At 47.1% G+C, this 16,594-nt stretch overlaps 1 protein-coding gene across 9 annotated transcripts in view; it reads right to left on the reverse strand.

Moving 5' to 3' along the window:
- Positions 1-16,594, reverse strand: part of LOC137846700 (ubiquitin-associated protein 2-like) — a 115,047-nt gene that overhangs the window by 69,706 nt on the left and 28,747 nt on the right. For all 9 annotated transcript variants that reach the window (XM_068664785.1, XM_068664784.1, XM_068664778.1 and 6 more), the window contains exon 5: positions 27-180. In XM_068664785.1, the coding sequence (XP_068520886.1) occupies positions 27-180 (154 nt within the window). The remainder of the gene's footprint in view (positions 1-26; positions 181-16,594) is intronic.

Consider the following 16,594-nt stretch of genomic DNA (forward strand, 5'->3'; position numbering starts at 1 on the left):
TTTTAAAAATGAACCTCCGTACGTACACTCTCGGCAACGGCTGCCTCCTCTTCCCCGTCTGCTGGAACTTCCCCGTCCACGACTCACTTCTCTGTCCCCTCGTTTTTCTCTGTTCTCTTTGTTTTCTGAACTTTCTTTTCCAAGGCTTTTCTTCTTTCCCCCTACAGTCTCCCAAGAAGTCTATTTGGATAGAATAGAATTAGATATAAATGTCAAAAAGAAAGAGGCTTCTCTGTATACTACTGCCTCTCACCCCTCCAGGTAATAGGAAAAAACAAGTTTTTGTATAATATCACATCAGTAAATACCTACCAGAAATTACACTGACACAAGTGGAAAACCAGGCTGTATTTTTTAGGAAAAGACAAGAAAGAAACAAGTTACAGAAGTTAAACTTTCTTATGAATGGGAGAACACCAAATATTTCCAGCTACACATTAATTATAAAAATTTTATATATCAATTTTAACTAGTCCAAAGAAGCCTAAATAAAACCACAACATAGAAAAAAACAGAGCAACATTTTCCCTTTTAACTACCTCCATAAACCTAACAAGGGAAAACGCACAGAATGTAGTATAATTGCCTAAAGCAACTAGTAAAATAAAAAAAATATTCACATTTTAAAGAAAATGTACAGCATCTGTAGCAGGAAGAATGGCCGAAAACATGACAGACACTAGTATGGCCAGATCATGCTCTCTATTACCCAAATAGCCTGACTTTTATAGCAAACTTAACAGGGGCGGATAGTGTCTCATACAAGATTATTGGTCAAAAGCACTCAGACAAACAACTGCAAGAAAACAACCCCACCTGCAAGAAAACAACCCCCTTGTGATTAGCAGTCACGTAGATCCCGGCCTTGAAGCCAGCTGCTGGCAACAATATTTTTCTAAATTCCTCAATTGGGCGATGTGGGAACACTGTCATGAGAACTTCTCATAGTCGTCCTGGTACCTTGGTTTGCTCAGCTGCAGCAAGCCATGGGATCTTTGCTGTTTCAAAAATCCCTCAACAATTCCCCTTTTTTCTTTTTGAGCAAAACAAGCCCAATGTAACACTTTTGCAAGTAACCCTTTAACCACACTTATTACAATACAACACGCAATGATTGCGTGATTAACACCACAACAAACAGAATCTTTAATCCCTCTTTGATTAATCCCAGTAACCATCTAGGCATCATTCCAAACAAATCAGTGAGCCATTGATTGAAAGGATTGATATCATATTGAATCTTTCTCATGCGCTCTTTCAAGAAAGTAATGGATTTGTGAATTTACTCATTATGATCAGAAAGGTTCATGCAGCACATTCCCTCAAAGTCCTCACACCCATGCCCTTGAGCCAAAAGCAAGAAGTCAATAGCAGCTCGATCCTGTAAGAGCGCATGGCGCAGACTATTTTGATCTGGTAACATCTCCTCAAGTATCTCTGTCGTGGCATGGGCTTGCTTCTTGGTCCAGCATACCAATTTTTCTAAGTTATTAAGTGTGGCCGCAGCTGCTGCTCCTGGCACTAAACTTGCCAATGCCGCTCTAGCTGCAACACCAAGCAATTCAACATTATCATTGCAATGCAGTGCGAGCAATGCCCATGTATGTCTGGTGATCTCCCACAATTGTGAAAAGCTAGGAGCAAATATAGTAAGTTTACCTAAGTAACATGGACCTCCGATAGCATTTGCAGGGATACCTTGCCAGGCCCTATCCCTGCAAATCAGAAAAACATCAGGAGGTAAGGCCATAGCTGTAAGATTGTTCCAAATGCTGTAGTTGTTACCTCTTGTCTCCGCACCATAAGCCCCTAAACCCTGCCTAGCAGTGTCATTGTAACCACAGGTGTTACTTGTATTTCTGTACCCGTATGGCCCTTTCCAAGTTCCTGTGGCAGGATCTCGGTATAATTCATTCTTATTTGAGGGAACACATTTGGTGCTGCTATATTTATTGTTTGAAAGTGAATACTCGCAGGAGGGTCTTCTCGGTCACTAGTCAAACATAAGTGATTCAAGACAAACACCGCCTCGGACAATCGCTCATCGATGTTCTTGATCTCTTTTAACCTCACTAATTGTTCCTTTAAAACCTGATGTGATCGTTCAACCATCACTTGGCCCGTGGGAGAATATGGAACACCTGTGATATGCTTTACTCCCCACATTTTCATAAATTTTCTAACCCTTTTGCTGACATACGCTGGACCATCGTCCATCTTGATCTGCTGTGGCACTCTCATAATGGCCACACACTTTTGTGTGCTTTTTCTCCCCCCCTGTGCCGTTGCCCATATGAATCTTGAAAAAGTATCAATACTCATCAATTTGTCTGCTTGTGAATTACCTTCTGCTAACCCAATTGAGAACTGATGACTATGCATATGGATAACACAGTAAGGTGCAGTTCTCCCCTGAATGGCATCTCGCAGCTGCAGAATCAATAACAATCTGTCCCTCTTAGTTTGCCGTATCAAGGCATCCTCTATCCATTTTACCATGTTGACAACATACAGAGAGCCTGAGACAAAATTAATTGGCTCATGCATCCAGCACTGACAAGCCCAAACAACTGCAGACAGCGCCAATGTTTGTAATGAATCCCCTGTCTCCCCCGGAATTATGTATTTCTCCCAACTTCCGTTCTCGTACCACACACACACAGCCTTCCTACTTGCCGCACATGCATCAGTGTATACAGTGCGACCCACCACTGGTTGGGACGAAAGCCGTGGTACTATCTGCCATTTATATGATCTTATAACTTGCCAGAGAGGCCCCTTTGGAGTTCAGGAATGTACCAGTCCTGGGTAATCTAACACAGCTTCTTGTAGTGGTATGGATTGCTGTAAACACCATTCCAAGTGATCCTGGCAGATCTCCTGGTTCCTGCCCGCTGATCTCAATACTCCGAGAGCAACCCTCACGTACTAACTGCGATAGCTTCTGCCCGTGTCTGAACACTCGTTTTTGGCTGAATCTGTAGGAAAATCCATTCCAGAACTCGAAAATGCTGCCCTATCATTCCACCCTTGCCATCACCTGTGTCACTTATACTACTCCTATTACCCATGCTGTTAGTGTCAGTGGCATCCTCCTGATACTGTTTCTGTCTTTGTCGCCCCTTACTCTCCCCCTTTTCTTTTTGCCACTGACCAAGCACCGCAAATGGATGAGACACATGATCGCTAATTAGGAAGGAGAGTGCAATGACTGCTATACGGCTGCAACCTTAGAAGCTATTTGTGAAAGAGCCTGCCGGTGGTCATTTGTTAGTGTAATCTGTGGCTCTGCACTCCTGCACCTCAATAAAGGTAGTAATATAGCTAAATTGTCATTAGTAATCCGTACAATGTGGCAACCCCACTGAATATTATCCAGGAACATTTGTACATTTATCAAATTATGTAACACCATAGTTAGATCACCTTTCTGGGGACGAATAGTAGAGTCTGACATTTTCCATCCCAAGTATAGCCATGGCTGTTTCTGTTGAACCTTCTCTGGGGCTATCTTCAACCCTGTTGCTTCAAAAGTATCCTGAATAAACTTTAAATCTGAATCCTGGAAGCATTCTGGCCCACCAAACCGAATGTTATCCATACAATGGTAAATAATTACGTCACACCACGCTGTCCAAATTGGTTGTAATGCCCAGGCCACATATAATTGACATAATGTAGGGGAATTCCTCATCCCCTGTAGAAGCACTAGCCATTCATTGCGCTTTGCCAGGGCCTTTTTGTTAATGGAGGGTACCGTAAAAGCAAATCTCTGACAATCCTGTGCCACCACATCTGGTTGCCTGGACTGATTGATAAATTTAGCATGTGGTTCCCCAGGGGCCTGTTCTACAGATGCGAATGGAGGTGCTTTCTTTTCCCCCGGGAGACTAAGAAGAGCCCTCAGTGCGAGCTGCGCAGCTGTTTGGTGAATAATCGCAGGGAACTGCAACTAAATCTGGGTATTGAGATAAGGACCTGTCCCCTTTAACATCTCTGCAGTAATGCCATACAGAGGGTTCCCCGGTTGATGCGGTTGACCCGCTTCCCCCTGTGGTAACTGCAACCATTCCCTTTCAAACAATAACAATGGGGAAGGAGTTAACATTAAGCACGCCAAGTTTCGACAGTCAAGTGGACACATTGGTTTTGCTTGAAAAATCCATTGTATTATCTGTTGAGCCGCCTGGGATTGTAATCCATAGTCCAAACCCATTTTTCGAGCTTGTTGTAAAAGCTTGCAGTCATGTGGCTGCCACAACCCAGTGCCTTGCACAGGGTCGATAATAATAGGGCAGGCCAAGGATGTAGCACGCCTATGCCCCTTTCCCGGCAGCAGCCCATACAGTGCTGTACTCTGTACTTGTAGCTGGAACAGCAGTGTTATCACACCAGTGTTGTGTCTACTGCTGAGCAGCAGTGGCACAGCATTGGGCCTTTCTCTAACCCTCCTAGGGGGTGGGCAAAAAGTGAGTAGAGAAACATCACTAGGGCAGCTGACCTAAACCAATCAAAGGGATATTCCTTACCATGTGATGTCACACTCAGCAATAAAAGGTGGAAACAGGAAGAAGAGGGGAGGGGTGGGCTCTCGTTGGGAAAATGTCGGTCCTCCTCCCGAACACCGGCTACGTGCGTTGAGGCCTTGCTTCAAGGACGTGGTCAATCATCGCTCATTTGTGGGAAGTAGAGAGTAATTTCTTTCCTCTGCACTTCCATATAGCCTTCATTTATTTTGTTTGTTTTCCTCCCTTCTTTTTATTTTTCCCTTTTCCCCTCCCTTTTCCCCTTTCCCTTTTTATTTCCCCTTAGTTAAATTGTTTAGTTCATAATAATCTTTATTTAATTATTATTATTATTTCCCCTTAATTAAATTATCCTTATCTCAACCCGTGAGTTGTTCTTTGCTTTACTTCTCCCCCTCCTCATCTAAAGGAGGGGGAGTGAGAGAGCGGTTGTGGGGTTTAGCTGCCCAGCACGGTAAAACCACCACAGTCCTTTTTGGCGCCCAACGTGGGGCTCGAAGGGTTGAGATAACAATAGAATTGATTAAACACATACAACTAACACACTTGCTTGCTAGTAACCATGTACATTGTCCTGTTAATAATAGCTTTGTTCATATGTCATGCAATCCGTGTCATATTCTCCTTTCTCCTATATATCCGATCCGACAAAGTGCTACAATCTGTGTTCACTTTTTTTAATTTGCTGTGCTGCCAAGCACTGACCTTGGGTTTAATCTGGAATTCAGGCTCTGCGCTGTTATCATTTGGGTCTCATGGAAACTATCTTTCAGAGAATGTTCAGAACTACACTGCCTTCCTTTTCTCATCTGGACACCAGTTTATTAATAATATTAGGAATGGTACCTTTCCCTTCTTTCACAGTGGGCTAATTACAACAGTTTGGGGGTATTTTGAAGATCCATCTGTAACCCATGTATTGCTATTTCTAATTCTGAATAACAGGTTTCATTTTCTTTCTAAGATTAGTCGATTGTTTAGAAAACTTACTTGGGAATCTGTCCTGAAACAGTCTTGTGGTGAGTGGCAAGGTGTGTGGGATGATGTTGGCAGATACCTGTCACGAGTGTCTCCTCCAATAGTTTTGAACTTCACCCCTGAGCAAGTGCTAAATCCTAAAAACTTGGTAGAATGTTTGAGAGTTGTATGTCCTGACCCTGATAATGCTGGAGAACGACAGCTTGCAGCATCGTGCTGGGTCCTGGCTTATTCCTATCAAACACTGTTTAACATCATCCAGCAACTTGAAGAGAGGGAGGAAGTCTCTGAATCTGATGACCAAGTAACACACGCTGTGGCTGACCCAGAGGACCAACCAACTATGGTATCAGTCGCCCCCATAGTCAAGTCAAAACAATGGAAACGGAGGTCAGCTCGTTTAGTAAGGGAAGAAGCCTCTCCTAAGAAGGAGGGAGAAGGGGAAATGGCAGGCACCTCTAAAGCAGAGCCATCACAAAAACAGCAGGAAGAAGAGACGGAAATCATAAAGGAATCAGAAATCACTCGATCCTTATCCCTGAGTGAGTTGCGAGAAATACGAAAGGATTATAGTCGACGCCCAGGTGAACACATCCTCACCTGGCTACTTCGATGCTGGGATGCTGGGGCCAATAGCCTACAATTAGAAGGCAATGAAGCCAAGCAGCTGGGATCCCTCTCTAGAGAAAGGGTAATCGACAAAGTAATTGGGAGAGGAGCACAGGCCCTCAGCCTCTGGAGACGACTCCTGGCAGCTGTGAGAGAAAGATATCCCCATAAGGAAGATATTGTATATCACATAGGCAAGTGGACCACTATGGATAAAGGTCTCCAGCATCTGCGGGAATTAGCTGTGCGGGAGATGATTTATAGTGATTTGGACAACGCCCAGACACCTCAAGACCCCGATGAAGTCCAGTGCACAACATCCATGTGGCGTAAATTTGTGCGGGGTGCACCATCAGCCCATGCCAGTACCCTGGCAGTAATTCACTGGGATGAGGGGATGGGACCAACAATGTATGATGTGTCCTGACAGCTTCAACAATATGAAGACAATCTCTCTGCTCCGCTACAGTCCTGTGTCTCAGCTGTGGAGAAAATGTCTAAAGGACTTGACCAGCTCGTGGAACAAGTATATTCCCCCTCATTTAGACAGAGTGATACTTCAGCCACTAAGAATCAGCATTCGCCTGCTCAAGAGAGAGAGTACCCAAGACGCACACCACGTGGCACCTTGTGGTTTCATCTGCGTGACCATGGGGAAGATATGAGGAAATGGGATGGTGTACCTACTTCAACCCTAGCTGCTCGGGTACGTGAACTGAAAGGAAATACAGTAGCAAGAAGCAGCAAGAAGAGGGGCTCCTAAGAGAAATGCTGCTCCAGTTTCTGTTGGGCAGTACCCCAGAGGCAGTAGAAGCTGATGTTATTCTTGACCCTGATGAAGGGACCTCTGCCTCTCATTTGCAAGAATTAAGTTGCAGATGCTCCAGCCAGGACTACGGGGGCCCTGCCTCTGGCCAGGTAGAGGAGAGGGATAACCGGATTTATTGGACTGTGTGGATCCGATGGCCTGGCACATCAGAACCACAAGAATACAAAGCTCTAGTGGATACTGGCGCACAATGTACCCTAATGCCATCAGGCTACCAAGGGACAGAACTCACCTGTATCTCTGGAGTGACAGGGGAATCCCAACAACTATCTGTACTGGAGGCTGAAGTAAGTCTAACTGGGAATGAGTGGCAAAAGCATCCCATTGTGACTGGCCCAGAGGCTCCGTGTATCCTTGGCATAGACTATCTCAAGAGAGGGTACTTCAAGGATCCAAAAGGATATCGGTGGGCTTTTGGCATAGCTGCTTTGAGCACAGAGAAGATTAGGCAGCTCTCTACCCTGCCTGGCCTTTCAGAAGACCCTTCCGTTGTAGGATTGCTGAAGGTTGAAGAACAACAGGTACCAATTGCTACTACAACGGTGCACCGACAGCAATATCGCACCAACCGAGACTCCCTGATTCCCATCCATGAGTTGGTTCACTGACTGGAGAGTCAGGGAGTAATCAGCAAGACTCGCTCACCCTTTAATAGTCCTATATGGCCAGTACGAAATTCTAATGGCGAGTGGAGGCTAACAGTGGACTATCGAGGCCTGAATGAAGTCACGCCACCACTGAGTGCTGCAGTGCCGGACATGCTAGAACTTCAGTACGAACTAGAGTCAAAGGCAGCCAAGTGGTACGCCACAATTGATATTGCTAATACATTTTTCTCCATCCCTTTGGCAGCAGCATGCAGGCCGCAGTTTGCTTTCACTTGGAGGGGCATCCAATACACCTGGAATCGGCTGCCCCAGGGCTGGAAACACAGCCCTACCATTTGCCATGGACTGATCCAGTCTGCACTGGAGCAAGGGGGAGCTCCTGAGCACCTTCAGTACATTGACGATATCCTCGTGTAGGGCAACACAGCAGAAGAAGTTTTTGAGAAAGGAAAGAAAGTAATCCAAATTCTCCTGAAAGCTGGCTTTGCCATTAAACAGAGCAAGGTCAAGGGGCCTGCACAGGAAATCCAGTTCTCGGGGGTAAAATGGCAGGATGGACGTCGCCATATTCCAATGGTTGTGATCAACAAAATAACAGCAATGTCTCCGCCAACTAGCAAAAAAGAAACACAAGCTTTCCTAGGCCTCGTGGGATTCTGGAGAATGCATGTGCCAGGCTATAGTCAGCTTGTGAGTCCTCTATATCGAGTGACTCGAAAGAGAAACTATTTCGAGTGGGGCCCTGAGCAAACACAGGCATTTGAACAAATCAAACAAGAAATAGCTCGTGCAGTAGCCCTTGGGCCTGTCCATACCGGACCAGCTGTGCAAAACATACTTTACACTGCAGCTAGGGAGCATGGCCTCACCTGGAGCCTCTGGCAGAAAACCCCAGAAGAAACTCGAGGTCGACCTCTGGGCTTCTGGAGTCGGGGCTATTGAGGATCAGAAGCCAATTATACCCCAACTGAAAAGGAAATACTCACAGCATATGAGGGTGTTCAAGCTGCTTCAGAAGTTCTGGGTACAGAAGCACAGCTCCTCTTGGCACCGCGGCTACCTGTGTTACATTGGATGTTCAAAGAGAAAATTCCCACTACACACCATGCAACTGATGCTACATGGAGTAAGTGGATAGCGTTAATTACACAGCAGGCTCGAATGGGAAAACCCAATCGCCCAGGAATCCTGGAAGAGATTATGGACTGGCCGGAAGGCAGAGATTTTGGAGTGCCAACAGAAGAGGTAACCCGTGCTGAAGAGGCACCACCATAAAATGAGATGCCAGAAGACAGAAAGCAGTAGGCGTTGTTTACTGACGGATCCTGCCGTGTGGTAGGGAGCCATCGGAAATGGAAAGCTGCTGTGTGGAATCCCATACGACGAGTTGTGGAGGCCATGGAAGGGGAAAGTGAGTCGAGTCAGTATAAAGAAGTAAAAGCCATACAACTAGCCCTAGATATCGCCGAAAGAGAAAATTGGCCAGTACTGTATCTTTACACTGACTCATGGATGGTGGCAAATGCTCTGTGGGGGTGGCTGCAGCAATGGAAACAAAGCAACTGGCAGTGCAGAGGTAAACCTATCTGGGCTGCTACCCTGTGGCAAGATATTGCTGCCCGGGTAGAAAACCTGGATGTTAAAGTACGTCATGTAGATGCCCACATGCCCAAGAGTCGCGCTATTGAAGAACATCAGAACAACGAAGAAGTGGATTGAGCTTCAAAAATTGAAGTGGCTCAGGTGGACCTAGACTGGGAATGTAAGGGTGAGCTGTTTGTAGCTCGATGGGCCCATGAAACATCAGGACATCTGGGGTGGGATGCCACTTACAGATGGGCTCATGATCGAGGGGTGGACTTGACCATTGAAGCCATCACACAGGTTACCCATGAGTGTGAGACATGTGCTGCACTCAAGAAAGCCATGAAGGTAAAATCTCCCTGGAACAGGGTGAGATGGCTAGGGTTTCAATATGGTGAGGCCTGGCAAATTGACTATATCGGACCACTCCCACAAACCTGCCAAGGCAAACGGTACATATTCACCATGGTAGAAGCAACTACTGGGTGGCTGGAAACATACCCTGTAAACCATGCCACGGCCCGAAACACTATCTTGGGCCTGGAAAGACAAGTATTATGGCGTCATGGTACACCAGAGAGAATTGAGTCTGACAATGGGAGTCATTTCCGAAACAATCTTGTTACCTCCTGGGCCAAGAGGCATGGTATTGAGTGGGTGTATCACATCCCTTATCACCCACAAGCCTCTGGGAAGGTTGAGAGGTACAATGGACTGTTAAAGACTATGTTACGAGCATTAGGTGCTGGGACATGGAAACAATGGGACACAAATCTACCAGAAGCCACTTGGCTAGTTAACAATAGGGGGTCTGACAGCCGTGCTGGTCCTGCCGAAACAAAACCCCTACACACTGTGAAAGGAGCTAAAGTTCCCGTAGTGCATGTAGGAAGGTGGATGGGGAAGGCAGTGTGGGTTGCTCCTGCCTCGGGAAAAGGCAAACCCACTCGTGGGATTGTCTTCGCCCAAGGACCAGGGTATACCTGGTGGGTCATGCAAAAGAATGGGGATATCAAGTGTGTGCCTCAAGGAGATTTGACATTGAGAGAAAACTAATCTGTAATCTAAGTTATATGTTGTAGGAAGATGCTGTAGGATCAACAACAGGTCCACTTTGCAAGGAGCCGGGCAGTGCAACAAGGACTTGAGCTAAGCTGGTGCTGGTGTCCAGACATCCAACTCCACCTGCCTTGAGTGGCCACTTTGGCAGATGAAGACCTAATCATCAACAGTTCTTATGAACATTTTCCAAGAAAGACCTATGGAATGAAAAGATACACCTGCCTATTAATCCTGTCCTGTTAAATCCTTGTCCTGTTAAAGGACAAGGAATAATGATGAGAATGCTTGTATGCTAAAGTATGGGGATCTGAGTGTGACACAAATGTTATGGAATAAGGGGTGGAGGTTGTACTGGGTCTGGCTGGAATGTTAACTTTCCCGGCAGCAGCCCATACAGTGCTGTACTCTGTACTTGTAGCTGGAACAGCAGTGTTATCACACCAGTGTTGTGTCTACTGCTGAGCAGCAGTGGCACAGCATTGGGCCTTTCTCTAACCCTCCTAGGGGATGGGCAAAAAGTGAGTAGAGAAACATCACTAGGGCAGCTGACCTAAACCAATCAAAGGGATATTCCATACCATGTGATGTCACACTCAGCAATAAAAGGTGGAAACAGGAAGAAGAGAGGGGGGATGGGCTCTCGTTGAGAAGACGTTGGTCGTCCTCTCAACACCGGCTGCGTGCGTTGAGGCCTTGCTTCAAGGACGTGGTCAATCATCGCTCATTTGTGGGAAGTAGAGAGTAATTTCTTTCCTCTGCACTTCCATATAGCCTTCATTTATTTTGTTTGTTTTCCTCCCTTCTTTTTATTTTTCCCTTTTCCCCTCCCTTTTCCCCTTTCCCTTTTTATTTCCCCTTAGTTAAATTGTTTAGTTCATAATAATCTTTATTTAATTATTATTTCCCCTTAATTAAATTATCCTTATCTCAACCCGTGAGTTGTTCTTTGCTTTACTTCTCCCCCTCCTCATCTAAAGGAGGGGGAGTGAGAGAGCGGTTGTGGGGTTTAGCTGCCCAGCACGGTAAAACCACCACAGGAGGGCAGCCCCCTCTCCCCATCAGCACTCTGCCCCGATAGTCCCTCAGTTATTTCTGCTGCTGATTCCTTTATTGGAGAGGTCATATCCCGAACCGTGGTGGGTGCAAGAACCAACGATAAAGATCGTGTCAGCCGCATTCCTGAGGTCTCGGGTTTTGTACTCGGCGGTCTGTCAGTCCCAGACGGTACTGAGAAAGCTTGCGCCACCGCCATAGCCAGCTACCGTTTCCACGGACGCCTCCGATCTCCCATAGCAACTGGACTCCGGATGTCCTGCGTCTCACCGCAATACGTCACTTTTCCGCGTCTCTCCGCAATTCCTCTGTTCCCGCGTCTCACCGCGATCTGTATCAATCAATCAATCTCTGCGTCTCACCGCAATCTCTATCAATCTCCACATCTCACTGCGATCTATGTATCAATCTCCAAGTATCACCGCTATCTCTATCAATCAATCTCTGCGCCTCATTGCAATCTGTCAATCAATCTCTGCATCTCACCTCAATCTGTATCAATCAATCAATCAATCTCCACGTCTCACCGTGATCTCTATCAATCAATCTCCGTGTCTCACCGCGATCTCTGTATCAATCAATCAATCTCCGCGTCCTACCGTGATCTCTATATTCGGGTCTGTGCTCAGAGTCTCTCAGTGTCTCTCAGGTCTCTCAGCGTCTCTCAGCATCTCTCAGCCTGTTCGGGTGCCATATGTTGCAGGAAGAACGGCCGAAAACATGACAGACACTAGTATGGTCAGATCATGCTCTCTCTTTATTACCCAAATAGCCTAACTTTTATAGCAAACTTAACAGGGGCGGATAGTGTCTCACACAAGATTATTGGTCAAAAGCACTCAGACAAACAACTGCAAGAAAACAACCCCACCTGCAAGAAAACAACCCCCTTGTGATTAGCAGTCACGTAGATCCCGGCCTTGAAGCTAGCTGCTGGTAACAATATTTTTCTAAATTCCTCAATTGGGCGATGTGGGAACACTGTCATGGGAACTTCTCATAGTTGTCCTGGTAGCTTGGTTTACTCAGCTGCAGCAAGCCATGGGATCTTTGCTGTTTCAAAAATCCCTCAACAAGCATCGAAGAAGAGGCTTTCAGGGTAGGGCATAGCTGCATTACCTGAGCGTTCACTAAGCTTCTAACCTTAGATGCTATCACGCTGGGGAAACTTGGTGTGCTAGCCCTAAGGAACAGTACGGAGCATAGAGAGGAATGGAGACACCACGGCTAAGCTCTGTACCAGGTGGGGACTCTATTGTTCTTGTGCACACCAGGACCGATAAGCTGCACTTTTTGCTACCCTGAGCTAAGGACCTGTCATGTTTTGACAAATGCTGTACTCTAGTGTACTTCTGCTCATTATAATATCATTATAATACCAAAACACACCTCCATCCCAAAAGCGACCCACCTCCAAGGTGCAACCACCCCGCACTGAGCACGTGCTCTGAATTTCTTGGAGCCTGTACCATTAAACAGAGACAGGAGAACTTTTCACCAATCATAACTAAGATATGCTTGACTAGAGTCACTCAAGCTCCACCTAAAAGATAGAAAATAATATAAATTGGCCTAAGAGACAGGGGATGTTAGGGGAAGATACCACCGTCAGGGAAGATACCATCCCGAGTGAATACACCATCCCAAGGACCTCCTGACTCCTGGGATCAGTCGACAGGCTGAGCCTCTCATCCACCCACTGAGATGCCTTTTGGTGAGATTTGAAGACTTGGTTATGACAGAATCACAGAATTGTAGGGGTTGAAAGGGACATCAAGAGATCATCAGGTCCAACCCCCCTGCCAAAGCAGGTTTTCCCTAGAGCAGGTTGCCCAAGTAGGCATCTAGACAGGCCTTAAATATCTCCAGAGAAGGAGACTCCACAACCTCTCTGGGCAGCCTGTTCCAGTGCTCCATCACCCTCACCGTGAAGAAGGTCTTTCGCATGTTGGTACAGAACTTCCTGGGCTCCATCTTATGACCATTACACCTTGTCCTGTCCCCACAAACCACTGAGAAGAGGTTGGCCAAATCCCTCTGTCTCCCACACCTCAGGTATTTATACACATTGATGAGATCCCTTCTCAGTCTTCTTTTCTCCAGGATGAACAGACCCAGGTCTCTCAGCCTTTCCTCATAAGGAAGATGCTCCAGGCCCCGTATCATCTTGGTGGCCCTCCGCTGGACTCTTTCCAGGAGATCCCTCTTTTTTGTATCGGGGAGCCCAGGACTGGACACAGTACCCCAGGTGAGGCCTGACCAGGGCAGAGTAGAGGGGGAGGATCACCTCCCTTGACCTGCTGGCCACACTCCTTTTAATGCATGCCAGGATCCCGTTGGCCTTCTTGGCCATGAGGGCACACTGCTGGCTCATGGTCAACCTGTCGTCCACCAGGACCCCCAGGGTCCTTCTCCTCAGAGCTCCTCTCCAGCAGGTTGCCCCCCAGCCTGCACTGATAGATGCAGTTGTTCCTTCCCAGGTGCAGGACTCTACACTTGCTCTTGTTAAGCCTCATTTGGTTTCTTCCATGCCCAGCTTTCCAGCCTGTCCAGGTCTCATTGAATGGCAGCACAGCCTTCTGGCGTGTCAGCCACTCCTCCCTGTATCATCGGCGTGCTTGCTGAGGGTGTATGCTATTCCCTCATCAAGGTCATTGATGAAGATGTTGAACGAGACTGGACCCAGCACCGACCCCTGGGGAACACTGCTAGTCATGGGTCTCCAGACAGACTCTGCGCTGCCGATCACCACCCTCTGAGCTCAGCCAGTCAGCCAGTTCTCAACCCACCTTGAGTGTCATCACGCAGCACTTACATGGCAACCAGGTGATCAGGCCCAGTCAGCATGGGTTTATGAAAGGCAGGTCCTGCTTGACGAACCTGATCTCCTTCCATGACAAAGTGACACGCTGGGTGGATGAGGGAAAGGCTGTGGATGTGGTCTACCTTGACTTCAGCAAGGCTTTTGATGCTGTTTCCCACAACATTATCCTCAAGAAACCGGCTGCTCGTGGCTTGGACTGGCGTATGCTTCATTGGGTTAGAAACTGGCTGGATAGCCGGGCCCAAAGAGTTGTGGTGAATGGAGTCAAATCCAGTTGGATTTGAACACCACTAGTGGCGTTCCCCAGGGCTCGGTACTGGGGCCGATCCTCTTTAATATCTTTATCGATGATCTGGATGAGGGGATCGAGTGCACCCTCAGGAAGTTCGCAGATGACACCAAGTTAGGTGCGTGTGTCGACCTGCTCGAGGGTAGGAAGTCTCTGCAGGAGGATCTGGATAGGCTGGACCGATGGGCTGAGGCCAACTGCATGAAGTTCAACAAGGCCAAGTGCCGGGTCCTGCACCTGGGGCACAATAACCCCAAGCAGAACTACAGGCTGGGAGATGAGTGGTTGGAGAGCTGCCAGGCAGAGAAGGACCTGAGAGTATTGGTGGATAGTCGGCTGAATATGAGCCAGCAGCGTGCTCAGGTGGCCAAGAAGGCCAACAGCATCCTGGCTTGTATAAGAAGCAGTGTGGCCAGCAGGTCTAGGGAAGTGATTGTCCCCCTGTACTCGGCTCTGGTGAGGCCGCACCTCAAGTACTGTGTTCAGTTTTGGGCCCCTTGCTACAAGAAGGACATCAAGGTGCTCGAGCGAGTCCAGAAAAGGGCAACAAATCTGGTGAGGGGTCTGGAGAACAAGTCCTACGAGGAGCGGCTGAGGGAGCTGGTTTTGTTCAACCTGGAGAAGAGGAGGCTCAGGGGCAACCTTATCGTTCTTTTTAAGTACCTTAAAGGAGGCTGTAGTGAGGTGGGGGTTGGTCTATTCTCCCACGTGCCTGGTGACAGGACGAGGGGGAAGGGGCTAAAGTTGCACCAGGGGAGTTTTAGGTTGGATATTAGGAAGAACTTCTTCTTTACTGATATGGTTGTGAGGCATTGGAATGGGCTGCCCAGGGAAGTGGTGGAATCACCATCCCTGGAGGTCTTTAAAAGGCGTTTAGATGTTGAACTTAGTGATATGGTTTAGAGGAGGACTGGTTAGTGTTAGGTCAGAGGTTTGACTCAATGATCTTGAGGTCTCTTCCAACCTAGACAATTCTGTGATTCTGTAATTGGCAGGACACCCACCATTGCAATTGCGTATAAAATAGCTTCACAGAAGATCCTGTCTGAAGAAAATTATTGAGATTTTTCTCACAATTTGGGCGTTCGTCTGGGATCTTTTTGCCTACCGAAGAGTTTTTGCTACCACTGACAGGAAGGTGCACCCCACTGATTTCAGCGGTCCCATCAGGGGTGGCGGGTTGTCTCGGTATGGCCAGTAAAGGACCGAGACTGTTAATCTGAAGACAGGCTCCGTAAAACATTGGGGAAAAGGGAAGCCACCATGGTCACAGGGATAACTGCTGATAACCCAGAACAGGAAGTCCATGCACAGACCAAGGTAAGGGAAACTTTACCGTATATCGCCTTGGGGTGGGTTCGGGGAGACTCTTGTGTGGAATGTGAATGAGATGCACTTTTAGTGCAAAGAGAGCGTGGAGTTCCAATCTTTGAGGTTTTGTAGTCCTGTGAGGGGATGAACGATGTTCCCTGGGCTGGAGAGGGACGAAGCGAAGGAGAGATGAGCAAGAGAGAGTCTCAGGGGTTTGGGCCCTTCGGTGTACAGTGAGGTGCTTGGCAGTACACCACACTAATCCTAGGTGAAGGCGTGTGGTACCCTGTGGGTGGTAAAGTCCACAGCAGCACGTCAGGAAGAGCTGGGGATTAAGGGTTCCAAGAGTCAGCAGGGTGGGGTTGGAGACCCTGGGATTGTGCCTAAAGACAGTCCTTTGGAGAGAATGGTAAGGATGTGGAAAAACAACCCAAAAACTAGGGAAAAAGATTTAAAATAAAAAGTTACATATTTTGTAATTGTCTGGCCTAAAAAGCCAATAAAAGGAACTTCAGTATTTTGGCCAAAATACAGGTCTGCTGAAAATTCAGGCTTTGAATTTATATGTAAACAATAAGACTCCTTTTTGAGAGGAGGAATCAAGTTATGCTCTCTATAATCCTAATATTGCACCGGAGGCAGCGGCAACTGCTCCAGGAGGGGAGACAGGGACTGCAATTGATGCTGCCCCTGTAGAAGAAGTACACTCTAGGCTCCGGTAAGAATTATAACAAGGTAGAGGAGATATTGATAATTTTGCCTTCCCTGATGCTAACGGTACTAACACTAACCATGTATCCTCTTAGGTGAACTCCTCCGCTCCTTACCAGCAGAGAGGTAAGGAGTTTAAACTTAAAGTGTTGTTTCTTAAAGGTCTTTAATTGAGGACCCTATAAAACTAGCAGAGAAGTCAAATCTATT

The sequence above is a fragment of the Anas acuta genome, chromosome W (genome assembly GCF_963932015.1).
Source record: "Anas acuta chromosome W, bAnaAcu1.1, whole genome shotgun sequence".
NCBI lineage: Eukaryota > Metazoa > Chordata > Aves > Anseriformes > Anatidae > Anas > Anas acuta.